At 39.9% G+C, this 27532-nt stretch overlaps 3 protein-coding genes across 5 annotated transcripts; 1 reads left to right on the top strand and 2 right to left on the bottom strand.

Annotated features, from left to right (window-relative positions):
- Window positions 1-43: 43 nt before the first annotated feature.
- On the top strand, window positions 44-1280 carry LOC141784238 (bolA-like protein 2). 3 transcript variants are annotated; one of them, XM_074662006.1, is made up of 4 exons: window positions 44-133; window positions 349-413; window positions 674-771; window positions 1040-1280. In XM_074662006.1, exons 2-4 carry the CDS (start codon window positions 351-353, stop codon window positions 1137-1139), a joined length of 261 nt encoding a protein of 86 aa, XP_074518107.1. In that variant the 5' UTR covers window positions 44-133; window positions 349-350; the 3' UTR covers window positions 1140-1280. The 3 variants fall into 3 exon arrangements, with proteins under 3 accessions (XP_074518107.1, XP_074518108.1, XP_074518109.1); XM_074662007.1 differs by having other exon boundaries at window positions 127-246; XM_074662008.1 differs by lacking the exon at window positions 44-133 and adding an exon at window positions 173-264.
- A 5722-nt stretch (window positions 1281-7002) lies between these two features.
- Window positions 7003-9760, bottom strand: LOC141784492 (protein c-ets-2-A-like). Its single transcript, XM_074662329.1, has 7 exons — window positions 9643-9760; window positions 9301-9504; window positions 9057-9128; window positions 8672-8851; window positions 7496-7720; window positions 7301-7419; window positions 7003-7215 (listed from the first exon to the last, which is right to left on the bottom strand). The coding sequence occupies exons 1-7, from the start codon at window positions 9758-9760 to the stop codon at window positions 7003-7005; spliced, it is 1131 nt and encodes a 376-aa protein (XP_074518430.1).
- A 3085-nt stretch (window positions 9761-12845) lies between these two features.
- Window positions 12846-27009, bottom strand: LOC141811294 (glycogen phosphorylase, muscle form). Its single transcript, XM_074699297.1, has 20 exons — window positions 26631-27009; window positions 21953-22054; window positions 21371-21449; window positions 21182-21285; window positions 20970-21101; window positions 20751-20862; window positions 20588-20670; window positions 20352-20495; window positions 20171-20263; window positions 18478-18624; window positions 18197-18360; window positions 17976-18090; window positions 17781-17882; window positions 17556-17703; window positions 17414-17472; window positions 17159-17300; window positions 16767-16974; window positions 16521-16655; window positions 16338-16404; window positions 12846-15322 (listed from the first exon to the last, which is right to left on the bottom strand). The coding sequence occupies exons 1-20, from the start codon at window positions 26871-26873 to the stop codon at window positions 15173-15175; spliced, it is 2529 nt and encodes an 842-aa protein (XP_074555398.1). The 5' UTR covers window positions 26874-27009; the 3' UTR covers window positions 12846-15172.
- Window positions 27010-27532: the final 523 nt, after the last annotated feature.

Below are 27532 nucleotides of genomic sequence, written 5' to 3' on the forward strand. Positions count from 1 at the left end.
GCCTACACTGCACCTGATTGGCTATTGCTGCCACCGCTGCTCTGTGATTGGATGTTTTTACTGTCTGCAGTGTTTCCTCTACGGGAAGCAAGAAGCTGAAATAGCAGAAAAATCCTTAGATTTACGGTCTTTGGTAAAAATATGATTTAACATTACAATATAACATCATAAGATGTTTTTTTAAATATTTTCGAAAATATAGAGAGTTATAAAAAATCAATTCTGTCGCTGTATAATGCTTCCGGGGTCAGCATGCCATCTCCCGTATGGAGTCATATTTACAAAAAAATAACAGTGTACAATTATATCGCCTGATTTACTAACATATTTGTGAATGTTTTAACATAGAAATGGCGATAACAGCAGATCACATCAAAGATAAACTCACGACGGAGCTCGCGGCAGTGCACGTGGTAAGTTCAAAGCTTGTATTTGTCTTGAAACTATAAGTTGACTGATATCTGAATGGAGTTTGGTTTAGGGATGGGATATTTCCTGTATTTAGCTGCTCACATTTGACCAAACAGGGGATAAATTCAACAATCTCTGGTTTTCTTGGTTCAAAAGATCCACCAAGAGTGAATCCATGCAAACATTATATTAAAAAGATAAACTTGTAGAAAAATATAAGTACAAGAATAAGTCCATGGTTTCTGTAATCTGTCTTCTTCAGGATGTGGAGGATACCTCACCCAACAGATGTGCTGCCAGCTACAAAGTCTTGGTGGTGTCGCCTCAGTTTGAAGGCAAACCGCTGCTCCAGAGACACAGGTAACACACACAGTTTGATATTTCTCACAGCATCCCAACCTTTTTTTTAAAAAAATTGGGGTATGACAATGAAGCATTTTTCTTGGAAAACACCTACTAGGTTGTAAGTCAGCTAGATAGATCCAAACAAATCTTCAGTGTCAGAAACACGCTGCTCTGTAGCATAACTTAAAATATTCATTTTATCCTATTTGTGTGTGTGTGTGTGTGTGTGTGTGTGTGTGTGTGTGTGTGTGTGTGTGTGTGTGTGTGTGTGTGTGTTTGACAGGATGGTGAACACATGTCTCGCCGAGGAGCTGAAAGAGATCCACGCCTTCGAACAGAAAACGCTCACACCTGAACAGTGGGAGAAACAGAAAGCGCAGTGACACACACATATTTCCCTGAACATTTTATTAGGCAGGCCTTACTCTGTGTGTGAGGAAACACATGCTCTCTTTAATTCTCTGTGAAACAGCATCTTTGATAAAAACACAACATGTTCTGCTGGCAATAAACCTAAAGATGAGTTTTGTTTGTCTGTTCATTTTTCCCTGAAAGGTTTTGAATTTGAGGCCATTAACAGAATTCAATCATCTGAGTAAGTCTGCACAAGAAATATTGTAAAGGGCATTCTGAGCAAATGGAACAAAAGATATAATGAATAAATCCATCTTTCTCCTAAAACAGTCTTAGAAGTCTTTAAGTATGGGAGAAGAGCAAAGGACCAACTTCTTTATGCAGGTCAAAGAGCTCTGTTGAGGTAAAATCAATCAATCAAACATTACTTATAAAGCCATTTTCATACAAAAGATGTAACCCAAAATGCTCTGCGATACAATTAAAAACAATCCCACATGCCACCCTTTGCTCACCTAACCCTCGGCGTCATAGCCTTCCCTGCAGTGCCATCCTGAGGCCAAACTGTGTAATTTCACCCCAAAATCTAAATTCAACTATTCTGAGATTTTGATGCTAAAATACTCTTTTATGATTTGATCCCCTTTATGTTGAATAATAACAACTTGTGTTTAATAACTGTTCTTTTAAGGCTTTGTCCTGTCAGGTTGTGTATGTATGCCAATAAAAAGGGACTTTAAACGTGATGTCTTTGCCCCTTTATAGTCCTGACATTGTTTTTTTCTTTTTGGCGTTGTTGTGCTTTTTTGTTTCTCATAAGCCACATTAAAAATGTCTATAGATTTATATATAAATCACCATAGTTTAAGGGTGGCGTGTGAAGGATGTGTTGGAAAGCTAAAGTGATACAAAACTTTTTTTCATATCTTTTCAGAGTCTTTCAATCTAACAGTGATAGCTCTAGGACCTCATGAAAGGGTAGTCCATCTAAACTACCACAGGGCCTGTTCAAAGAAAAAGTCCTTTTTGTGTGTGAAGGGCACTAAAATGTCCTGTGTTTAGGAAAAATGGTTATAGAAGGGGAAAAAGAAATAAAACACAATAATAATAATAACAATAATAATAATAATAATCATAATCATAATAATAATAATTATAATAATAATAATAATTAAAACAATAATAATAATAACAATAATAATAATAATAATAATTATTATTATTATTATTATTATCATTATCATTATCATTATCATTATTATTATTATTATTATTATTATTATTATTATTGCTATAATGACAACAAAGAGATCCCATTTTTTCCTTCCCTCCAATTCTCTGAGGACCCCCTGGTCCACTTTGAAAACCACTGTCTTAGGTTACATAGCTATTTAGGTCGGAACCTTGGGTAACGGAAGTCCAATCTTCAAATAATTTAGTTTGCTCTGACTTGACAGCTGCCTTGATGCCACTAAAAGAAGGGCCATCAGCATCTTGGCCTGATTTGGTTCTGGAGATCCTCTGCTGTTTACTTCAGGATGAAAATCTGGGTGGTTAGATGAAGTTTTTACGGGTACCAGGTCTGTCATACATACAGGAGGCAGTTATACAAGGTGTCGTCTGACCTGGGGCTGTCAACCTTCTCCTGTTGTACTATCTTCACTGTCGATCCAAACTTCCAGGCTGTAGGTGGCGCAGTTATTGGGTTCCTGCGCTCCGCTGGATTAAAACGCTAGGTGGGAAGTATTTTTTTCCTGATAGCCAGAGGAGGGCAGTAATGTGCTCAACACTACACAGCCTGCCTGAAACCCACCAGAAGAAGAACAAGAACGGGAAGGCGGGAACCTTTCAACAGGTAACAGGTGCTGGTAGACGGTTATGTAACAAGATGGGATCACAACTACTCTTTTGACCGCACCACGCCAGGCCGTGTGTTAAGATATCCATCCAAAGAGGAGGAAAATGTCGGATGTATCGGATACAACGATGCGGTGTCAAGAAACGGTGCTAAAAGATGCTAATGGAGCTTCTTCGACGGCAGTTAGCATTTCCAGACGTTTCAGCAGAGTGGACGTTTGAAACGGTCATTTAACACCCGAAGTTCAGCTACAACATCAAGCTGATGCTATCGGCTACAGCATGAGGTATGTGTAGCACTAAAATGTTTAAATGGCTATTCTTGTTTGTGTGTATGCTTCATGATTTAATAACTGTTTCTTTAAGGCTTGGTCCAGTCAGGGTGTGTATTGATGCTAATGAGAAGATACTTTAAATGTGATTTCATTGTCCCTTTTAAGTCCTTACATGTTTGTTTGTTTTTTGGTTCTCATAAGCCACATAAAAGCTGTCCATACACCATCATTTTAAGGGTGGTGTTAATAATGTTCTGAAGGATGTATTGGAAAGCTAAAGTGATCCAAATTTTATTCAGATTTTTTAGAGTATTTCAATCTAACAGACCTAGCTCTATGACCTCCGTAAAGAGTCGTCCAGCTAAACCATAGAAACCTGTGTGTGTGTGTGTGTGTGTGTGTGTGTGTGTGTGTGTGTGTGTGTGTGTGTGTGTGTGTGTGTGTGTGTGTGTGTGTGTGCGCGTGATGTGATCAAATATGTCAGTTTACTATCGAAATTAATCAGCTGACAGCTGTAAAATAAACTGATTTGTAAATAATTTATAATCTTCATGGATATTAGTATTTTAATTATTGTTTTAAATCTTTTTTTTTTCCTGTTAGAAACTGAACCTCTCTTCATGACACCAGTCAGTTTTTACACATGCGATCTCAGTTCGACATTTACTTGATGTTCATTTTTGATGAAAGTGTTGTAAAAATATTTAATCCTCTGTATGGTTTTCAAATAAATGTAATAATGCATAAAATTAATTTATTCTGGTTAGAAGCCTGTTTTTGAGGTTAACAGAGTAAATTATAATTAACATTTCTAAAAATGTTATGAAGGGGTGTTTAATAAAAACCTGATTTTTGATACATGATACATCAACGTGTGACAGAGCTTTGATTTTTTTTTTTTCATGCTTCATGACATGAACATATTTCCGAAAATGAAGTGAGCAGTGAACAATTCATTTGTGTCAGTGGATCAATCTTTTACTTACATGTTTTATAACCTAAGAGGAGACTGTATGTTTTTCATATAGTGATATAAAACAGCAGTGTGTTCAGGTGTCAACATCTCATTTACATCTACAGCGTGAAATAAGAAGTGCATTTGATGAGATACGACCGAACTCTGATCTGATTTTCTCCATCACTGAGCTCAGACAGAAACGGAGCGAGGGTATCAAGTGTGTGGAGATTACTTCCACCACTTACCCTCCACAGGCTGCTAATGGAAGAGCCGGCGCGGGGGATCTTGTAAGTGTGTGTGTGTGTATAAGAAATAAAGAACTGCTCTTATTTTAGGCTGGACAAGATGACATGAAGTTTTTAATGTATACCACATTTGCAGTTTCTCTCTGAGAGAAAACCAGGGCCAATCGGAGGAAATATCCAACACACTTTATCCTCTGAACCCTGCTTCACATCTGCCAATAGGCTGAAATAAGGGTTTTCTAAAGGGTTTTTGAGTTGTAAATCATTTAAAGATACTGCAGGGGCACCAGAAGGACAAAATACTGACTCAAAGTACAAAACCCACTCTTTAAGATGGTTACACTATGGCTGTGTCACAATTTAGGGGCTGCAGGACCCGGCCTTCATAACCTGTGTAGACCACAAAGGCCGAACTGAACTGAGACAGTCTGGTCTACGAAGCATTTCCTGTTTGTCGCCCTCAATGTCACACAGTGCCGCCCTCACCTGTCAGGCTTACATGGCTTTTTAAGCACACGTAAACCAAAACCTCACATTTAAAACAGGATGATTTTTTAATTTGCTTTATTATTAATATTATTATTATTATTTGTTTACTTATTTATTTATCATTGTTATTCTATTATTATTGTTATTATTGTTTTTGTTGTTATATTATTATTATTATATAATTATAATATATTATTATATTGTTTTTACTATAATTATTTATTATATCATAATAATATTATTTTTTTATTGATAGAATATGGAACCACCATTTACAGGAGAGTTAAGAAACAATGTACATTTTCAACATTTGAACAAGTGCTGGGGGAATGACAGATAAAAAAAAGTATAAAATACAAGCTGCTGAAATTATTTAATGTATTTTTTTAATTCCTTATAAAAAAGAAATTTAGAAAAATGACATAGAGAAGTAATAATGAGAAGATTTTTTAAAGAAAAACTGTTTTTCCTTTGTATATTACTTAAAAAGAGCCCAAACAACACATTTTTACACTGTAAAACAAAATCTTCTTTAATGTTTTAGAAATACAATCACACAGTTGTTGCCAGAAATCCTTCACGTCTGGATAAAACAGGACTCCTTCTGGAGATCGGCCATGGCTATCATCTTCGACATTCCCGCGCAATGGATCTTGGGATGTGTGAGGCTACGAAGGATTCACAGAACCCGTCCTTCATGGCACCCAAAAAGGAGGCCGGATTCTTCGGCCGCATTTGTCGGAGCCTTTGAAATGGGACAACCTTTGACATAATCGTTTTTCAAATTCAGCCTTGGTAGGCTTGATTGGATACACAGCCAATCTTATACAATTACATGTGTGGGTTTCTTGCATTTTTAAGAGCTCAGTGAAATAAGGGGAAGAAGGGGAAGAGAATTGATGCACTCTGATTGGTTTGTTTTGGTTCGTTTTACACCCAAACACATTGTAGTAATTATGGAGTCAATCTGATGTTTTTGTAGTTGGCGATCAGATTTAACAACAAATATCTTGTGAAATATCGCCCCAATTTCCTACATGCTTCTGACCATGTGCAATTTGCTTAAAAAAATCCAAGGAATGAGTGATGTTGAAGTCAGTACCCTGCTAACTTATGCTACACCAGTAAACAAATCATAGCATTTGTTCATCTGGATTTTTGGCTCTTAAATTTCTTTCTTTGATATTATTATGAATCAAGTTTGCAGATCAAACCTGATCAGACCTACAGGCAACACACTCAAAACTTCAGACTAGGAAATAACCCTCTACAGTACAAAGTACCAGAAGGTGGTGAACCAATAATTGCCAATCTGCATGGCCTTCAAGGTGTTAAATCAATACGCTTGATTTCTCTGCAGGCGCTGACTATTTCAGTCGCCCACACACCACCGCCGTCTGCTCGGACAAAGTGAAGTGAAAGAGAGCCAGCGTGAACACATCAACCAGCTTCCATTAGTCCAAACACCAGCTGATCTCTGAGGAGACCCCCTGCTGAACAAGGTTTTTCTGTGTTTACCTCAAGTCCAATGAATCAGCTCGTCTACCAAGAGCAAATCACCCAGACATGAGTGAAATCAGAGCGGTGTGGAAGTAATCTCCTGGCTCTGTCAGAAAGCTGCTCAGCGGGCGTTTAGATAGAAACAGGAGCGTGTGTATTCATCTGAATGCTGCGGGTGTTAAGATGGTTATGAGCAGGGTTTGTTGTGCATGCTAGTGTTTGCTAAGGAGCGCTAAGACAGAGTGTTATGTGTTCGGATTTCTGAACCAATATTTATCAAATATTGAGAAATAGACGACTTTGGCATTGCTGTTCTCAGAAAAAAAAACAGGCTGTACGGAGAAAAAAGCCGGAGGAACACACTTCAGTGCAATAAAATCCTGGCTTCCATTATGTTTAAGGATCCACCGGGAAAAATGACATCAGTATTTAGCTTTGAGTTTTATAGTTTGATAAGTTAAAGCATTACATGTCACCTACTGAGGCTCAGACCTCGACATCATCTCACACACACTTTCTTACACTCTCTCATAAAAAGTTACAGTCTCCAATATAAAAAAGTCTTTCATCACTGACTCTTGATATTAATGTTCAACATGGCGTGCAGCTCCCCCGGTTCATATCCCAGAAGGCCTTGCAGGTTGCAGACGAAGCGATAGACGTAGCGCTTCCCGGCTGTTTTCCGGATGATGTTTTTGTCGTAGTAATATCGCAGACCTCGACTCAGCTTTTCGTAGTTCATCTTGGGCTTGTTCTTCCTGCGGCCCCACAGCAGCGCCACCTGGAGGAGAAATTGGAAAGTGTTCATTTTGTTTGTATTCCTCTAAATTTGTGTTTAAGGTGTTTGAATGCAAAACAGTTTTTACTTCATCAGGGTCAGTCAGCTTAAACTCCCAGCCGTCTCCAGTCCAGCTGATACACGACTGACAGCTTCGGTCCGTGAGGAGCTCCAGGAGGAACTGCCACAGCTGGATCGGACCACTTCCTGTTAAGACAGGATGACAGTGATACCATTGGCACCTCCTGAAGAATCTACACGAGTCATTCAAACATGTGCTCACCTGTGTACCCAGCCAGGACAGCTGCTGGAATCACGGCTCGGCTCAGGTCGTTTGTCTTTCCAATGTATTCTTTAAAGCTGCTGTGAGTCTGAGGTACAATGAAGATGTCTTCAGAGACAGTCTCCTCCATCCTCGGATCGACTTCCTGGTAAGGAGTGGTCCATGACAGAGAGCCCACAATGTCTGAGTCGTCTCTGTGAGAGATCTCCATCTCTGAGTCCCTCTCTATGGGAGGGACAACACAGAGAGAAGGGATGAAGTTTTGGATGGCTCACAGTCCTGTAGAGCAACATGTATTCACACAATACTCTGGCTCTCTTCCTTATAAAAATATTTAAGAAAAGTGATTCATAAAAAAGCAGTGGGACATGTTCTTTGTCATGACTTGCATAAGTACAGAACACAACCAGCAAAGATATAAAAGGCGGTATTTTGTCAACTGGGGGCTAGCATAAAGTTTTTTACTGGTCCTATTAGCAAAAATTGTTGCTACAAGCTAACAAATTATGTGTGGGAAAAATAGAAAGATACATTTTTTGTGGATAAGAATACTACTTGTGTACATAGGATGAGCTCCTGTACAGGAAATAATTTCTTTCTACATTTCAAAAGATTTCATGTACAAAGCTCATAAAGATATTGCTGCAACATGTTTCACTTTTAAACAAATTAAAAATCTAAATTGCAGAGATGCACACGTTTTTTTTAAATACAATGAACAATAGTATTTCATGAAACACAAAAAATAACTGACATAATAAAATATTATTGCTGTTAAATTTAAGTTAAACTAAATTAATCTCTGTTGTATACTTGATTCATTTTGTAAAATGTTTTTACTAGAAAGATGTGTGTTTTATAAAGTGTTTTTGTGTTTTGTTGATATTTACTTGCAAATCACAAAATTTTACATCTTGTTATTTGCAAACTGTAAAAAAAAAAAGAGAGAGAGAAAAACATCTTTTGTACTTATTGGTGACTCTACGAGATGTGATAGAGGCTGAGATGAAAGACAGGTTAAGGATAGTTTTAATACATTTCTCCGTGTCAGTTTAATATGTTAGTCAGGCAAAGTTTAACTGAAGAAAAAAGCAGAAACTACAAACGTATCCTCTGGCACTAACCTCTGACAGGTTCAGGTTTTAGCTCCATGTTCTTTGAATGCAGAGTGTTTACCTCCCATGTCCTGCAGCAGAGCCACGTTCACACTCCTGTTTGGATCTTCACTTTTGGTCAGACAATAATCCTGATGCTGTCCCGTCACAGAGTCCAGAGTTTGCAGGTCTGTCCTCTCAGAGGGATGATACTGATAACTGTGTTTGTTTGCGTGATTCTGAACAAAGTCGGAGAAGTTTTCTGAGGAGACACAGACAGTATTAACACATAAATGTGAACATTGGGGGAAATACCAATGGAATAACTGGATGCTTTTTGTTTATTTACTTTTTTTATTGTGACATGCTCTCAAATACATTTTCTGTCATTAACCTGCCATTAGTCTATTTGTATTGCCGTGACATCATTACAACTACAAAGCAGACATGTTGTCTTTCTCCTTCACCTTTGGTTTGCAGCTGACACCAGGATGTTATCGTGCACGAGGACAATGAAGAGCTGCAGTCATGTTCACTCTCTGGAGGTAAAAGATTAGAGATTCTTGAGTTAGAGTCACACTAACCATGAAGCCAAAACACCTTCATAAATAAGTTTAACTGCAGTTCCCTAAGTGTCCACTAGAGTCAGTCTTGTATGCACAAGATAATGTTTTTTTCCTAAATAATTTTCATGTTTTATTAATGTGTCACCTCTCCTCATGTCCTCCAGGTGCTCCCACAGGATCTCTCCTGCTGAGCAGTCCGAGATCAGGTTCAGGAAGGCGTCTCTGTCCAGAGCGCAGAGCTCTGCCCCCTGCAGGCCCCTCAGGTCTGAGTCCAGACAGGTGAGACCAAACTCAGCCTGGCACCAGTCCAACCAGAAGTTCACCTCCCACTCTGACCACAGGGTGGGCTCTGCACACACACAAACACACACACACACACACACACACACACACACACACACACACACACAAACACAAACACACACACTCATTAAATCCACCGCTGTGTGCTGTGTGTGTCTATGTGTGTGTGTGTGTGACTCTGTACCATGAGGAAAGTGATGAATGATCCTCTCCTGGGAAAACCCAGAGAAGCTGGCCTTCAGGGCCTGACTCAGGACCTCCTTACTGGTCGGGGTGAGTGGGGGGACCTCCAGGGGGTCCATTTCTGAGACGGCAGGAAGAAAGAAGGATCCTTTTTAGATTTATCCTGTTAAATTTATCATAAATATGTATATAACTGTTTGAGTTTCACAACAGTTAGAGCAATTTTGCCTAAAATAATAATTAACAATTATAAATGTTTTTGTGTGTTTTTGCATTAGTACAGATGCTCAATTTAGTGGAATTGTAAATTGAAATATAACACATACAATAGTTATTAAATATCTATGATATATACTGGTATAATAAATTCAACCTCTGACCAATATCCTGGGACAAAGTGTTTATGTGATCTTTGGTTTGTGTAGAATATGAATCGCCCTGGCAGGGTATGTCACAAACTCCCAGCAACGGGCATCAAGGGGTTAAAAATAACATCCTATTTTTTGAGATTTTTTATGAGAAAATAAAACTAAATAAAATTGATATAATTAAAAAGAGCACAAACAAACAGGGCAAAGAGCAGGAAAAATCAGAGCAGCAACATTCAAATAATTTCATCAAATTTCAGTTTAGATCTACTTCAATAAGTTGTAAAAAATAATTCAAATCTTCCAGAACTTTCTGTTTATTTTGTCAAATAATTCCTCAAAGTTAAAAGTCCCTCTTCTCAGCTTCTAACTGTTGACTTCTTCTACTTACCTTTTTTTCCTCTATAAAACACCTCACAGAGATTTGGTGTTGACTCTATGATGACAGTTACAATTTACACTATTTTTATATATTTTATTAATCAATTATGAATAATTATTTAACAAAACACTAAGAGAAAGGGTTTAGTTGTGTGAAAATCTTTGTCAACAAAACCAAAATAAGTAAAAGTTACTGTTCACATCTGGTTAAAACTGTGTTTTAAAATGTACAAGGATAGAATATTCACACATATTTCCTTTCAGCTTTAATGAGCACAATGTTTTAGAAAATTCTCTCTTTAATTTAATATCTCTTCAAATGTTTCTTTTAGTGTATATCTGCACGTTCTGTGACACCTGAGTCCAAACAAACCCCAATGAAAAAATCAAGCAAGTTAACCTCTAATACTCCAAAATATTGCTTCCAGTTATTTCATTTAAATTCAACAGGTTCTAAACGCATTCATTTAGAGTTTAAATTGTCCGTGATGGATTTGTTCATGTGTATTAATAAGTATTAAAGAGCTCAGATTGTGAATAATACCCTCTCATGAGATGTCTATAATACGTCAGGTATGATAAAACACAAAGAAATGTGTTTTCTTCTGCTCAAAGCTACACTATGATGTTCTTTAAATATGAACAGAGTTAACACAGATTATTCTTCCAATAAATACTAAATTTGGTTTAAGTCAAATCCTTAAAAAGTGACAAATCTATTAAAACAAACAGAAGATGAATGATTAATTTAAACTGGTTGTTGAAAACCAGATGAGGAGCAGAAAGAGGAACGGGGGTCTTACCATACAGGCTGCAGTCCATCCCGCTGTATCAGGGTCTGGGGATCAGGTGGGGTAAACTGAGACCTCACTGAGGGGAATGGACCTTTGATATGAAAACCAGGAGGGAGGGAGAGGACCTGCTGTGATGGACAGCTGTCAATCATATGGGAGGGGGCGGGGCTTAAGTACCAGGTACAAAGTGCATGAAATCAACTCATCAGGAGGAGTTGTATCTCAAAACATGGATATTCAAACCTCTACATATTCATATGTTGTAGAAATCCCTGACTGTGTTTGTGAACTGATCAAAACACTCGGTTCTAAAAAAATGAAAAAAAAAGGAATAATACTAGGGCCCATGTGCATGTCCAATCATCACATAGACACGACCAGAAGTTTTAACGTACTGTACGTACTGTATAAACAGCCTATTTTAGTGTGTTTAGAGTCAACTGTAAGCGGGACTGCAAATGATTGGCCAGTTAACTAATTGCACCATGAACGTGAGGCAGGTGCAGATTATGTCATAATTTGGAGGAACTTCATAGAAAACCAACAACCAACAAATCCAAATTGCACATGCCTACCACACATAAACAACAGCAAAAAAATGGCGAGTGGTAATGCTGTGACTGAAAGAAGATCAAGGAAAACATTTTTCACTGGAAGGAAAAGAGATTCTACTTCAAGAATACAGAATGAACAAATCGGCCAATCTTAAAAGATAACAAAGAGAAAGGGAATGTTGGGCTGAAAACCTTGAACAGAGTAAAAACATGTGGTGTTTTCCATGCACACAATAAAAGACCTTTAAAATAAAGTATATCAATAACAGACGTGGCCAACCAGTCAGACAAAAATTACTGTAATACTACAAAGAGTCACCTCACACTGGTGGTCTTACAAATGCACATCCTCCAACACATAAAGTTAATGATATAAAATGAAAATCAATACATTTCCAATTTTCATAGCAAGATTTATTGTGTTTGAAAGTGTGTTTAAACTTAAACTTATCTATCTATCTATCTATCTATCTATCTATCTATCTATCTATCTATCTATCTATCTATCTATCTATCTATCTATCTATCTATCTATCTATCTATCTATCTACCTACCTACCTACCTAAAAGTACATGAGCTGTAGAGCGGAGCACATGTAGAGAAAAGAAACTGAAACTTAAGTATTAATCTCATCACCAAAGTAGTGACCAATACTGATCCCAACGTTGGCATCAATATATCAATATTTTGACACACCACTATTCATAACAATACATATACAATATACATATATTTTTTTATGGATGGATCGAAGAGCCACACACCAAAAAGCAAAGAGCCACATGTGGCTCACGAGCCACAGGTTGGCCACCCCTGATCTATAATAAATTGCATATGAGCAAAGAGGCAAGCAAACATAACTATATGGCATAATTTATGGCAGCAAGCCTTGCCCGTTTGAGACTTCTCAAACCTCCTTTAAAATATCTACTAACTGAAAAATGTCTTGTCCTCAAAATCTGTATTTGCTGTATAGCTCCACAGCATCGTACTTTTTCAAAGGATTCATTTGATCCCCATATTCATTCTTTGTAGGGTTTTTTTTTCAGCAGTATGAAGCTGAAACAGAAACTGATTCATGTCCCTTCAGTTCTCTGAAATAACAAAGTGAGCTGAGACGTGTGTGGTGTTTATGTTTCGTCGTTTATTGACTAAAAAAAGAAAAGCACTAACTGACAGAGTCACGTTAGGGTCAGTTTAGTGGACAGTACGTTCTGTGGTCAGATACAGCAGCTGAAGCAGGACAGTTTGTTCGTACAGTACATCAATCGACTGAAACCCACAGTGTCATGGACTCTTCTATGTTACACACGTAAATACACTACAGAATACACACACACCTTCAAAGGTAAGTTCAGTCACTTAGGCTTTAGGCAGAGAAGGCTTTGTTATGCTCTAACACAGGTCACTTTGAGGAACAGCAGAGAGACACAAACATGCTGAGAGAAACACACAGGACCAGAAAACACAGGCAGCAGCCGGAGAGAGAGAGAGACTTTGTCTGAGGTGGACATGAAGACGGTGTTGGTCACAGTGCTGCTGTGAGGTGAAGAGTAACCGTTTCTCTGTCATGGAAGACATGTTGGTTTGAGACCAGAGCAGTGCTGAGGTTTACAGGCTCGTGTGCTGGGTATTGGCAGTTGTATCTGTGTTATTTACATGGCGGAGAAGTAAAGTACGAGGTGGGATCTGAAACACTGGGACGCTCACTTTATATCTGTTTTAGGTCAGATGCTGTTATAGTGAAGCAAGATGAGCAGAGCTGCAGAACTTTATGGGTGTTTTACGCTTTAGTCCCATTTAAAACGCATGTTACGCTAACGATATTCAAGAAGGAACAGCAGGCACTAAATCATACATCATCCTTGGAGCCTTAAATGATTGCTGAGAAATTTATGAACTCCACTTTGAGTTTGTGATTGTATGAAATGCACCTTACAGGTATAGCAGGACTCACCATCCAATATTAATGCAGGTAGAAACAGTTAGCCGGTGAGTTACTTAATGCTAAATTTAGAAAGTGTGGAAAAAGTTGGTGAAATGATTTCCAAACATCTTGTTAACATCTCAATCGGACTGGTTTTAGCTCCGCATTATGTCTACCAAGCATCTATTTAGCTTTTAAGAACAACAAATGATCAGATTCCTTCAGCTTATAGAATTTTCTAAACTTCAAACAGAAACAAACCTTAGCATGATCGCGCTGTCATCTCCCGCCATGTCAAAGAAAAATGTTTGCCATGTAAAAATAATGGGTTTCTTTTGAATTGACCCTTCACTAAACCCCCATGTCTAATACCACTTATCCCTTAAATGCTTTAGTGACTCTATCTTAGCATGATTACCTGGTAAAATCAGATATTTGTCCACAAACTGTTAGCATGTTGGCTAACTGGCCTGGTAGTTGTAGTCAACAAACATTACATCCCAATCCAATGTGAACAATATTCATTTGTGCGTTTACAATCTCATGTCAAAACAGCTCCAAACACCACTATATAAAAGCTCCTCTTGATGCTAATCTGGCTAACATTAGCATTTCAGTTTTACTTCAGCTGACATGTAATATCATTGATTGATTAATAGCTTTAAAGTGTGATGCAAACTCAGCAGTTCATTTATCTTCATATTTTCTGCACACATCATCAACCTGTGGAATGCTCCTTTGCCATGTAGCATTAGCATTAGCTTCAGTATATATAAAGCATGCAACACCCCTCTGAAAAACATTGTAGACCCTTTGACAGCTTTTTCCCTCTAAACAGTCAGCTGGACTCATCCAAAGGCAACAAGTGCGAGTGTTTCAAACTCATGTAGCTAACGTTAGCTTTATTAGCAAGCGGCTAACAAATAGGCTAATAAATGCTTTTGTGTACCTGAATATGGTGTTTGAAATAATATATACTTTCATGCTGACTGACCTCTGGAGGATAGATCTGCTATGTTTTCTTCACAAAGTGCACAATGTTTTGCCAACAGTTATGGTTAGCAAAGGGGGCGGGGCTTAGTGAAGGGTCAGATTGTGGTTTGGATCACTGTTGTTTGAAGAACATGTCAGGTTGAAGATCAAATTCCTGATTATGATTTCGGATGTTTGGGAAACAGAATCAGGATATTTATCTTCAGTGTTTTACTCCAGCTGAAGAAACCCGTGGCTCAGAGGCTAAATCCACGCTGCTTCTTAGCTGCTGAAACGCCAACATGGCTCCAACACGTGTTCACCAAACAGTGAGGTGATGCATTGCTGGTGCATAGAGTGGATAAATACAGAATCTGAACCAGTTGAGTATGTGTTGCTACGGTAAACTGAAAAACAGCAGACAGACTAATAATAAGGTAAATAAAGAATGCCACAGTACACAGTGTGAAAGCTACAGGGTGCATCCTCAGTGGTTGGACCACAGAGAAGAGGAGGAGGAGGAGGCAGATGAGTTTAGCGAGGATCATCTGGAGCAGCGATCTTTTCCAAACTGGGCTCCATGCCCCAGATCTCCCGGGCGTACTGGGAGATGGTGCGGTCACTGGAGAATTTACCACAGCCGGCGATGTTATGGATCACCATCTTGGTCCACTCTTTAGGGTTCTGTCAGAGCAAAGGAGGAAGAAGAAGATTAAGAGTAAGGTGTTTCAAAATTAAACTGTACAACTTTACACAAGCTGTATGTTTCATCCTCTCTGATACTGTACTAAATCCTCTGCTGTGATGACCTGTGTTCCTTTGTCACAAACTTGTTACTAGGTCCAACTGCAGATGGATACGTGATCCAGCTAGACCCTGGTGTTTACAGACTATCTTTCTCCTATGCCTTATTTTGGCCGGGGCAAACAAACTTGCCTATAGTCATGAGCTGTCCAAGCATGACACAGGAAAACCACCCTGATGTTACCTTTCAAAATAAAAGCTTAACATGAATTAAAAGAAGAATTTCAAAGCCAGACATAATCACACAAAATGCTGCTTCACATTTAAGATCTGTTATAAGTGAAAATACGACTTGAAAAACTTTTCAAGAGGGCAACATGCTTGATTTCACAAACTGGAATCAAGAGATGTTTACACCTTCAGCCAATCAGAAAGTGGAACATAAAGGTATCTAGCAGATTACTGGTTAACAGGGAGGTGTACTTTTAAAAGAGTATGGATTTTACATTTCTGTTTACTGCACTTTTTCTATAATAGTTTATTATGAGTGGAGCTTTGATTAAATCAAAGAAATTGATAAATGTACAGAAAGTGGACATTCACTTGATAGAAGTAGCTTGGATAAGATGAAAAACAGACTTTACTCATCTGTATTACCTTCTTTAAAAAAGCTCCACACTGCCCCCTGCTGTTTGGGAGTTTGTAGTGATTCCTGATTATTTATATTATTTATAAGGTAAGTTGCTGAGTGTGTGAGCAGATTTAAAGCTTTATATCAGCAGGACGGTCTATTTGAGGCTCCGGCTCATTATTATTTTACATCCTAACAGCACAGGTGGCTGCAGAGATGAGGATGATGCAATGTGTGGTGCAGAATCTTGGCTTGAAATATAAAGAGGTGAATTTGAATCATTTTGCAGATATAAAATGATCACAATCACTTTTTTTTACTGACCTTGTAAAGCGCGCTGACTTTCTCCTGACACTTGATGTAGTCCTCATAGTCAGCAAACACTTTAAACCTGTGGCACAGACACACAGGAGGATTCATGAGAGTTCAGACGAGTCAGAGGGTGACAGAGGAGGACGAGGGTGAGGTGACTCTGCAGGTCTCAGACTTTGTGCTGACTCCTCTCACCTGTCGTGGTTCATCAGCATGTTGACGAGGTCTTTGAAGAGGTCGGGCTGAGCGGGACTGAAGGCGCCTCCAGATATCTGGTCCATGGCCTGCTTCAGCTCAGGGATCCGGTTGTAGTAGGACCTGGCATCGTAGCTAGGGACCAAACACAGAAAGTAAATTTAAACCCATAAAAAAATCTTTTTTTTGTTTTGTTTTTGCCACTCCCTGCTATTTCTACTTATCACTCATTGTTTCTAAACTCACCCCGTCTTGTCCATGGCTTCCACGTCCTCCACCCTCATCCCAAAGATGAAGAGGTTCTCCTCTCCAGCTTCCTCAGCCATCTCCACATTAGCTCCATCCATGGTGCCAATGGTGAGCGCTCCGTTCAGCATGAACTTCATGTTCCCAGTGCCAGACGCCTCCGTGCCTGCGGTGGAGATCTGCTCTGAGAGGTCAGCGGCCGGGATCACTGCAGAACGAGACAAAAGGAAAGGTTTCAAGTTCTGGGCTGAGTGTGCAGACAGCTGGCGATGAGTTTAAATTCCTTGATGGATAAGTAGAAGTTTGCAGATGCTGTGTGTCTTCCAATCTCATGTTTACAACATCTACTTTTGAATTTTCCTTGTGAATGTTTGAAAGAAGACATAAATGACCTTTCTCTGCCAGTGTGACCCGGTAGTTCTCCAGGAAGATGACTTTGAGGCGATCTCCAACCACAGGGTCGTTGTTGACGATGTCCCCAATCGATGTGATCAGTTTGATGATCATCTTAGCCGTGTGATAGCCAGGAGCTGCCTGGAAACAAGAAATCATCATGTCATCATCAGAAAGAAATAATCTGTGTGTGTTTTTTCTCTTTAGGAGAAGACAACAACACACATCTCTTTCAGTCTTTAAACTCCTCTCACCTTTCCTCCAATCATGATGGTCCTCGGGGTCCATGACTTGTTTGGTTCCCTCTTGATTCCTGATTAAAAAACAAACACAGACTTAACTCTGGGTCCACGTTTGTCTGTCTGAAGCCCTGAGAGTAAAACCGGAGCCACATACGGTTGTAGAGTGTGATAATGTGAAGACAGTTGAGCAGCTGTCTCTTGTACTCGTGGATCCTCTTCACCTGCACGTCGAACATGGAGTTGGGGTTGATCTTGACTTTGTAATGTTCCTCGAGGTGAGCTGCAAACTTCATCTTGTTCTCCTAAAAGTCAGACACAGGTCAGAGGTCAGGAGCTGAGACTTTAATAGGAACAGAAACACCTGAGAGAGAGAGCTCACCTGTTTGACTTTGGCGACGTCCCGGATGAAAGTGTCATCATCAACGTAGTCTAGAAGCTTCTGCAGCTGATCCAGATCCCGGATGAAGTCCTCACCGATCCTCTAATGAAGGATCACACAGAGAGGATCATTCATCACCAGAGGCAGCTACAGACAAAACAGACTCTTCCCAAAGTCATGAAGATGATATCTCACCTCTGCAATGACCTCAGCCAGCCCAGGGTTGCACATGACCAGCCAGCGGCGTGGAGTGATCCCGTTGGTCTTATTCTGAAACTTCTCAGGGTCCACTTCATAGAAATCCTTGAACCTGAGGATGAAAGAAAACGATATCCAAATTAGTCCATCGGGAAAACACTAAACTTTGCTGATGTTTGCAGAAGCAGGCTCAATCCCACTGAGGTTTTCATTCTTACACAGTGCTCTTGATGATCTCAGAGTGGATCCTGGCCACACCGTTGACAGCATGAGATCCCACGATGCACAGGTGAGCCATGTTGATCTTCTTCACACCACCCTCCTCGATCAGAGACATGCGGCGCATACGGTCTAAGTCTCCTGGGAACAGCTTGCTGATCCTCTGCAGAGGAAGAAGAAGGGGAGGAAAAACTTCATGTTTTCATGAAACAACAAACTAAATACAATCAGTGAACCTGTGGTCACACCTCTAAAACTCTATGGTAGTTTTCCCTCATACCTCCAGGTGCCTCCTGTTGATCTCATAGATGATCTCCAGGTGTCGGGGCAGAAGGTTCTGGAAAAGGTCGACCGGCCAGCGCTCCAGAGCTTCAGGCAGGACAGTGTGGTTGGTGTAGGCACAGGTCCGCACCACGATGTCCCAGGACTGAACAGACAAGACCAGGAAGTTAAAAAGTGTCATGTCAGGATATTTCTTTCAAAATCACCCAATAAATACACATTTGTTCAAAAAACTAAAGACAGAAGTCGTGTTTGAACTTGTTTGTGTTAGAGTTTTAATCTGGTCTGTTGGTCTGCAGCTGTGTCTGATCTGATCTCTCAGACATGTTGCAGAGTCATTGTTTCTGCAGGGCTGAAAGATGCAGAGTGACAGAGCAGAAACAGCAGCAGGAGCAGAGAGAGGACTTCATTACATCTGAAAAAACATCCTCAGCTGCTTTAATGTCTGAGTGTTGACCCTGTTTCATGTTTTTCATCTTAAACGAACTCATTGAAGCATGTAACAGATCTGTTTTCTGGATCTGTTGACATCTTAAATCAGTCATAACCACAAAGAAACCACCATGAAAAGCTGCTTTACTAAAATCAGTTTCTTCTTTCAGACATTTTAACCTTTTAAACAGATGATGACCAGTTCTGAAACACATCAACAGACCTACATGTCAACGCAACAGGTACAAAAATGTTGGATATCAATCTTTCAGTGCGTGCAACCTGCAACCTAAGACTTCAAACAGGGGAAGGTATTGCACAGTAGGTCTTCAGGTGTTTTGTGTTTGCCTGAAATACTTCTTTTTATTTTTAAGCGTTCAGTCCTGATTTAATGACATTGCAGCAGAGACCGGAGAGCAACAGTTTACACAGATAGTGATTGAGTTGGGATGTGTTCTTGAGGATGTATCCTCTCCTGAGGCAGTGAGATGTATAAATGTCCTCCTGGGGAGGGAAACCCATGGTTTATATGAGCTGCAGAGATGATCCTCTGGAGAATATGGATGTAGCCTCAGGGCTGGAGATACACAACACAACACTGCCCCCTGTCAGTCAGTTAAGTTGTACAGCCAGCATGGTAAATGGCAGGGTTTGTAGCCTGATGTGTGAGAGCATCTGTACATCTTTTAATCTTAGTGAAATTTAACGCTCCCTTACTTTGAGGTAAGTCCAAAAAAGCACAAAGCTAAATTTTGTTTTATTTTGACAGTGTTTTAAAGATCATTTTGTGCCTTTTTGCATGTGTTGAACAGGAGAGCTATAGAGAAAAAGGAAACAGAAAGAGACAGAGACAGCGTGCACTCAATATCATCAGCACAGAGAGCAAAGCTGAGATCAGCTGATGAGGATTTAAGTCTGCTCTACTAAATACGCCTAACCAGCAGCACCCTGAGAAAATAGAGCTTTTAAGAAGTCTGTTTATCCCAAACAGAAAGTTTTAAGGTTTATCTTTTCAGACTCATTCAAAGAAATGAGCCAAAATTAAGATGAGATATTTCAGCTGTCATACAAATCTTTATCTGGTAACTTTTTCCTGCTTCAGGATCATTTTTTAGATTTAAAGTTAAATTTAACCTCATCAGTCCCTTGTTTCAGAGTAGACATGCTGAAGAGACAAAGTCACCGTGACTGATGGCTCGTCTCATATACAGGAAGTTTCTGAAGAGCCTTCAGGTGTGGAGTGATCTACTGTGTCTCACCTTCTCCCAGGACAGTTTCTCTATGTCAACAAGGATCCTCATCAGCTCAGGGATCGCCATCGCAGGGTGGGTGTCGTTCAGCTGGATCGCCACCTTCACAGCACACAGAGAGAAAAACACGGTAAATATTGATGAGTGATAAAAAGATGAAAAGTGAAATGATCAGGCTGAGAAGTGTTACCTTATCAGGCAGCGAGGAGAGGTCAAGCCGTACGAACTCTGTAGATCCAAACTTTGAGGCTTTAAATCGTCGGATGATGTCCTGAAGAGTCGCCGCAACAACAAAATACTCCTGCTTCAGACGCAGCTCCTTCCCCTCGAAGAACTGCAGACGAGAAACAGCATGATGGAGGACGAATATGTTTGACAGGACAATCTTTATGACCCAGAAACACACAGATTAACTATCGTCCTCACGTTGTCGTTGGGGTAAAGAACTCTGGAGATGTTCTCAGCCAGGTTTCTGTCCAACACGGCCTGAATGTATCCTCCAACGTTGACTGGAAAACAGATTTACATCATTTTCTCACTTTAAAGAGAATCAATCTTGTGTTTTATGATAAAAGAGGACGACACTCACAGTCTTTAAGGTTGAAATCACAGGGAGCTTTGGCCGACCACAGCCTCATGGTGTTGACAATGTTGTTTCTGTAGCCGGGGACCGGAGTGTCGTACGGGAGAGCCAGGACCACCTGGTGCAAAAACAAACATCACTTATCATAATGGTACTGACCATCGTTTTCTTGTTTTTACATCTCAGATTGTCTCAGTTTGAACAGCGGATTTACAATTTACTGACCTGAGTGTCGACCCACTTCACCCCATCGTCCGTGTGCTCCACTCGACCATAGAAGTGAACAGGCCTCATGTACTCAGGGCGAGCTTTCTCCCAGGGGTTTCCGTACCTCAGCCAGTCGTCTGCCTCCTCCACCTGAGCACACGTCAAGCTGTTTAACTCATGTATTAACATAACCACTTACATGTACCTGAAGCCTTTTCAGGTGAGCTCACCTGCCACCCGTTAACGATTTTCTGGTTGAAGATGCCAAACTCGTAGCGGATGCCGTAGCCATACGCAGCCAGACCCAGAGAGGCCATGGAGTCCAGGAAACAAGCTGAGGACATGACAAGGAGAGGGGGAATGTTGGAGACAGGGCTTTATATCATTGTCTGCCAGCAGCCAATCAGGAGGAAGCTCACCTGCCAGACGACCGAGACCACCGTTTCCGAGACCAGCGTCTTCTTCGATGTCCTGCAGCTCCTCCATGTCCAAACCCAACTGCAGAAAACAGAAGTTAAAAGAAGTTCAAGCATGATGCCAACACTGAAGTGCAGTTCCCTGAGTGTCCACTAGAGGCTAAATCCAGCAGGGAGTCGATCTCTGCAGAGCTCCATGTTAAAATGTCAAAACTTACAGAAGAAATTTAAGAATTTTTAGTGCCTTTAAGAGATTTTTTTCATGGAGACATGTATACATGAAGTCTGACACACACTCTGAAATTCTTCCACGATCATATGAACATGCTAGCACAAATCTGAAGTAGCCGTGTCCGTGCTCTCTACCAACTAATCAATCTGCTCACAAATTAACCTTAATCAGACATGTAGGTCTTTAATGTGCCAAATCATGCCAGAGCCTGAGAGCATCAGCTCTTGTGTAAATCTCTTCTAGCTCAGAGGTACAAAGATAATGCAGACTTTAAAACAGCGGCTCTCAAATGCTGAATGACATCTTTTTAGTTATATTTTATGCTTATAGTGGATGTGAAGAGGTTGCCTCACCTGGTACGTGGCTTCGTCGCAGGCGTTTTCCAGAGCCAGGTTGACCATGGTGTTCTGCAGAGTCCGGCCCATGTAGAACTCCAGAGAGAGGTAGTAAACACGCTGCAGGGGACGGTAGACATACAGACAGGTTAAACTGTGGATACTTTATAAATTCACTATGAAGATTAACATCACTGAGAAGAAATTGTCAAAAAGCTGTAAAAAGATGTTTTTTAAAAGTTTATACATCAACTAAAAACTTTTGTCAAACAAAACTTTGGCATAGATATCGAAAACGTTGATCATGGGTCAGGTTCATCAAAAATTTGTGTTTTGCTTTTAATTTCAACAGCTTTTTGAAATATGATTGAGCATACGTTTGTGGGCGGGGCTAATGCTATGAAATGTCAGACATGCTACTGTTGGTAAGTTTTAGAAGTGGCATCAGAGAATAACCAAAATAAAACATGAATCCTTGATTTATAAATTTAAGTTAAAGAAATGTTGTGTATTTGACATAATTTTAAACCTACAGAGCCCTCAAAGGTCTCATATGAGAGATCGGAAGCTGCACTTTTACCCTGATAACACAAAATCAGCTTCAAGCATTTCTTCACGTTTATGCACAGACACAAGTTTCTATAAATATCTAGAGGTTTTCTGCAGCTTCATCTGCTCGTATTCCTCCTGACACAGTCAAAGAAATCTGTAATTAATAAAACAAATTCATGCATATTTACATTTTCCTCCATTTTAATTCAAAATATTTGGATAGTTTTGTCTGAATGTTGCTGTGTCATCACTTCAAACGAGATCAGCCAATGAAGATGTGCCTTCCTTTCACAAAAATCAGACTTTAAATTTAGACAAAACTTGAAATTCAAAAAGGTTTTTTTTAAAAATAGGCTTCTTTTTAGAAAAAAATATCTATATAAACTTAGCTTTCAATGTGCACTCTTACATTTGTCTTTATTTCCCATGCAGTAAATCAAGTTTTTCTTCTAATATTGTGTGTTTCATGATCATCAAACCTCTTTTGAAAATTGCACAGTATGCCTTTACTTTAGTGCCCCCCTGTGGGCAAACAATGCAAAAAAAAAAACAAGCTGATCCAGACTGTCACTCACTCTCTGAAAACTTTGAGGTGTATTCAGCAGTGTGAAGTTTATCACAGTGGGACGGTTACGCTCTGAGGTTTTGATAATAACTGTATACATTTAAAAAACCCTCATGCTGATTATCTGGTTTGTCGTTGAGAGCCTCAGTGTTAATTTCAGCCTGTTTTATAACCTGATAAAAGCTCCCAGTAGCAGCTTTAAGGAAACATATGTAACCTGACATCATGCAGATTAAAACCTACTGCTTCCTCTTTAATTTGAGTGAATAAAGGATCATATTTCACAGAGGTCACACTCTGTACGTGCTCTGTTTGGTGTCTATCATGGCCGTGCAACTTTATCTGTGTTTGAAACAACAGCTGCTGTCTGAGCAACAACAGGGCAAGCTAAAAGAGGCAGCTCCTCCAACAATGTCTCAGACACACACACAAAACCACACACAAACACACTCTCACAAAGAGAAACGCCTCTCATAGATGTGTGAGAAATAACACTAACTTGACACTAAAATAAGCACGTATGACGGCCTACACATCAGGAGTGTTGATTCAAAGTGTACGAGGAGAAAGTCAAAGCAGATACAAGTCTTGCGTGTCCTTGTTCAGACTGTGGCGGCGTCTCTGACCTTGTGTTGACATTTTCTGATCCAGCTCTGTGCGTGTGTGAGTGTGTGTGTTACACAAAGGAAGCAGGCATGGAAAAGAACATGATCCCAAAGTAACAAAGGCATCCAGGGGTGTGTATAAATATCAGAGGGGGGTCTGTGCCCACTTTACCGCACATGACTTACAAAGTTCAATGTACTCAAAATATGTGTGTAATATGTTCTCTGCGTGAGACAGGAGAGAAGACACTTTGTTTGGGACTATTTTCAGCAGCGGAAGAATCCTGTGAGAGCAGGAAGAAATACGATACCTTCACTGGATGAGATTTACTAATGCAAACTTTCAAATATCCCCCGCCCTAGCCTCAAAGATTTAGTTTCTGTCCTTAAAATGTCTCTAAACTCCTAGTATCAGGTGGTTTAGACTTAAAGATGTCTATGCTCAGTCAATTACTGAAACTTAAGAACATTTTAAGAAGGGAGGACAATTTGAGACCAGGCTTGGTTCACCTTTATGGAGTAAATGAGGGAGAACACAGCTTAGCTTTTGTTTTCTTGCACTGAGCAACATTCTTTTATTCCTCTTTTCATTCAGTTCCTGAGTTCATTTGTAAATAATCCAAGCGGTTATAACTGGGAAAGGAATAAGCCTCTGGTGTTCTCACATGAAGAGTTTTTAAGGGTGAGTGTACAAGCTGCATCTTTGAATATGAACTCTTCTGCTTTTTGAATTTCAGCCTTTGGTTTGCACAGTTTTTATTATCCTCAATAACCACAGATGATAAATCTATGATGTTCAGGCTGCTGACAGGTTTCCTAAAGACTGGCAATCTAACCAAAATGAAGCCATGACATTTAGAGCTCTCCCTGCTGGCTGGCAGCAGTTCAGATCATAAGCTCCGTCTCCTTCATGTTAAAAGACGGGACATGGGTCATGAAAGTCAGCTCTTATCAAAATGTTTTATGTCACAGTGTACATTTTAAACAAAGCTATTTCTGATTCATTATTTATTTATTTCAAAAGACAGATTGTGATGTCATGATTGACAGCTGTGCTGACCAATGAGGCTCCTGAAGCACTGTATGCTCTGAATTATCAGTGCAGACGAGGAATGATGAGCAGCAAAGCAGGGGAAGCTACAGTTTTAGCACGTTTAGGTTATTTAATAGACCGCTGACCTCATCATGATGTACACACACCAGACAGGGTTCAAATTACTTATAGATCTGCTGCCTCTGACCGGAGGTGTCTGCAAGGTTTTACTCGCTTAATTAATAAAAAAAAAAACTTTGAATTTGCAAGTACTAAATACCTCATCAGAAGATCTTTGCTGATTGGCTATTGCAGCACGATTAACTTGCACAAGTACAGATTTTTTAACTGTCGCAAATAATTTGAGATAATTTGGGGTTATTTGTAGGGATGTCCAAATATTACATGTTCACTTCCAATACGATACTGATACTGCAGCATTGAGTATTGGCCCATACCGATATTTATCCGATACGATATCAGCATTAAACATGCATACTTTTATTACTTATTTTGTAGTATGTCTGTCATGTTAGAAAAGACTTGATTAAGTGATATTATTCAAACAAAGAACAGTAATTAGCAACAGTAGGTATGAGGAAAAACTGACCAGTTTATCATTAACCAATGGGTAACAGAAATTTTAACATTAAACATAAGAATTTAGTAGTAATTGAATAAAATAAAGAATAAATTAGAAGACCCAGAAAATAACCTAAATAACTCAAGTAAAAACAGCAGGAGTGGGGTCTGGAATGGACTGCTTATATTTGAGTGCTTATATCGGAGATTTTAGATGCATTCTGATACGATACTGATATTTTTTTTTTTGGGGCTGATATCGGACCGAATTTGGTGCAAATTCATGCTGCTTGACAAGAACACACCATGACGCACATCTTTACTTTGACTCGCCATGCACAAATTGTTTTATTTGCATTAGGAGTGAACAAAGCTTTAATCATTTTCATATTTTGGCTTTACTTAAGTGCAACACGAGAAGATAGACAAATTGTCAATCATCATATAAGGGCAATAATGCGCCCCCTGCTGGACAGTATAGGCAACTAAATTACATCATGTCTGAATCTATCGGGCAAAGTTTTCTGCCTCATTTTAGTAAAATAAGCCTCCATAATTGGGAAGAAGTAAGAGCATATCTGTGTTTGAAGCTGGTAATATGCAGCGCTGCAGTTGGAGTCAGGGTTTTTAGAACAAAAGGCTTCAGATATTAAGTTTGTGGATGGATGCAGAAGATCCTGAACTGTGAAGCCTGGTGCCCCTCTCCTCACACAGGTGTTGGCCCTTTAAATCCTCCATTCAGCATCCTACGGCTGTCACGCGCCGGAGCGGAGTGGGCGTTGATGGGGACGGTTTGGTGGAAAAAGTGGGTAAAGGGAGCAAGGAGGGCACTTTTAGCTCCTAAATGAATTAGTGTGTGGCCATTTTGTGTAGCGCTGCGTGTGTTCTAGTGTGTGTGAGTGTGTGTATGGGTGTTAGTGGTGCTGAGGATGGATGGAGCGCGTTACGTAACACATATTTCAACAACCAGTTGAGCCTCACACAGAGTCAGATCAGAGCGGGATGATAGCCTAAACACACCGTCCTCTCTCTCACACACACACACACACACACACACACACACACACACACACACACACACACACACACACACACACACACACAAACGAGCTGCTCATTATATAACACGGAGAGGAAATGTCCGCGTGCACTCAACAGCCTGTATTCTGAGGTCTGGAGATTAAAACGCTCCAAACTGAGCTGGAGCATTTCTATACAAGGAAATACAGCAAAGAGCGAACTACACACACTCCCCCTCGTGCATCTTTGTTAGTTATGACACTGCAGCATTGGGCCCTTAGCGGCCCCGCCCCCCTACCCGCTCGGATGTGTACGTGCAGGATCACTGCGGCATCTTACTTTCGGGTCTTTTTCGTAGTAGTGCTGCTGAGTCCGGATCCAGCGGCCAACCAGGTAATCCCTGACCGTGTTGGCGAGGGCGAAGTAGTAGTCCCGTTTGGTGGCCACATTCCGGTCCTTCACCAGGGTGAAGTGCAGGTGCCGGTTGAAATTAGTTTTCAGGTCCGAGACGTTTTCCACCCCGGCCAGACCCCGAACCGAGATCTGCTTCCTCTTGTCCTGGTCTGTGAGCGGCCTGGCCATGCTGTCTGCCTCTGTTTATGATTAAAAATGTTAACTTTTAAAGTTTAAAGCTCCTTCCTGTCCCTCTTCCTACTCTGCCCTGAGCACAGACACTGATGAGACGCTTCAGCTGCTTTTATACCTCACGCACTCTAACGTCAAAGAAGCGTCGAGAGCACGAGGGCTTCCGTTACCATACTTCCAAAGTAAAAGTCATTAATAAATGCGTCACACCTTGTCTTGAAGTGTATTAATAAACAAAGGCAGTATATAAATTAAAAATTTCTGATTTAGGTTATAATAAAAGCCTTTTAAGGATAAATCATCAGTTATATTGATTATTCACCTGTAAGTTTGTAAAGTATGTGAAAATTACGGCAAAGACGTGTGAACGCTACTTAACTTTGAAATCCACAATCTTCTTTTCCGGTGTAGTTCTAGTTGTTTTGGGTTGTGGAGACTTGAACAAAAAGTTCCAAGGATGGAGGCTCGTTCATTCAGCAATTCAAACTAAATACACGAGATTCATAAATGTTTATGCATTTTTTTAATTTATCATTATTAATACCAAGATGTCAAATAATGTTTTCTTATTTAACTTTTTTTGTTCCTCCATGACCTTTATCTTTACATTTTTCTCTAGATGTCTTTTATTGTTGAATCTCTTGAAGTGTTTTTTT

The sequence above is a fragment of the Halichoeres trimaculatus genome, unplaced genomic scaffold (genome assembly GCF_033239565.1).
Source record: "Halichoeres trimaculatus isolate MK-OKI-2021-1 unplaced genomic scaffold, fHalTri1.1 fHalTri1_scaffold_22, whole genome shotgun sequence".
Lineage (NCBI taxonomy): Eukaryota > Metazoa > Chordata > Actinopteri > Labriformes > Labridae > Halichoeres > Halichoeres trimaculatus.

Bases quoted from the DNA above. Each gene is read 5' to 3' on its own strand.
- LOC141784492 (XM_074662329.1), bottom strand. From the start codon at position 9,760: ATGGACCCCCTGGAGGTCCCCCCACTCACCCCGACCAGTAAGGAGGTC. The intron at 9,129-9,300 runs GTGACACATTAA...TTTTACCTCCAG, and splicing joins CCTGGAGGACATGAGGAGAG to AGAGTGAACATGACTGCAGC. The intron at 7,216-7,300 runs GTAAAAACTGTT...TTTCTCCTCCAG, and splicing joins AGCTGACTGACCCTGATGAA to GTGGCGCTGCTGTGGGGCCG.
- LOC141811294 (XM_074699297.1), bottom strand. From the start codon at position 26,873: ATGGCCAGGCCGCTCACAGACCAGGACAAGAGGAAGCAGATCTCGGTT. The intron at 18,625-20,170 runs GTGAGACACAGT...TTGTCTGTTCAG, and splicing joins AGAAACTGTCCTGGGAGAAG to TCCTGGGACATCGTGGTGCG. The intron at 15,323-16,337 runs GTCAGTAAAAAA...TTGCTCTGACAG, and splicing joins AAGTCAGCGCGCTTTACAAG to AACCCTAAAGAGTGGACCAA.
- LOC141784238 (XM_074662006.1), top strand. From the start codon at position 351: ATGGCGATAACAGCAGATCACATCAAAGATAAACTCACGACGGAGCTC. The intron at 414-673 runs GTAAGTTCAAAG...TGTCTTCTTCAG, and splicing joins AGCTCGCGGCAGTGCACGTG to GATGTGGAGGATACCTCACC. The intron at 772-1,039 runs GTAACACACACA...TGTGTTTGACAG, and splicing joins CCGCTGCTCCAGAGACACAG to GATGGTGAACACATGTCTCG.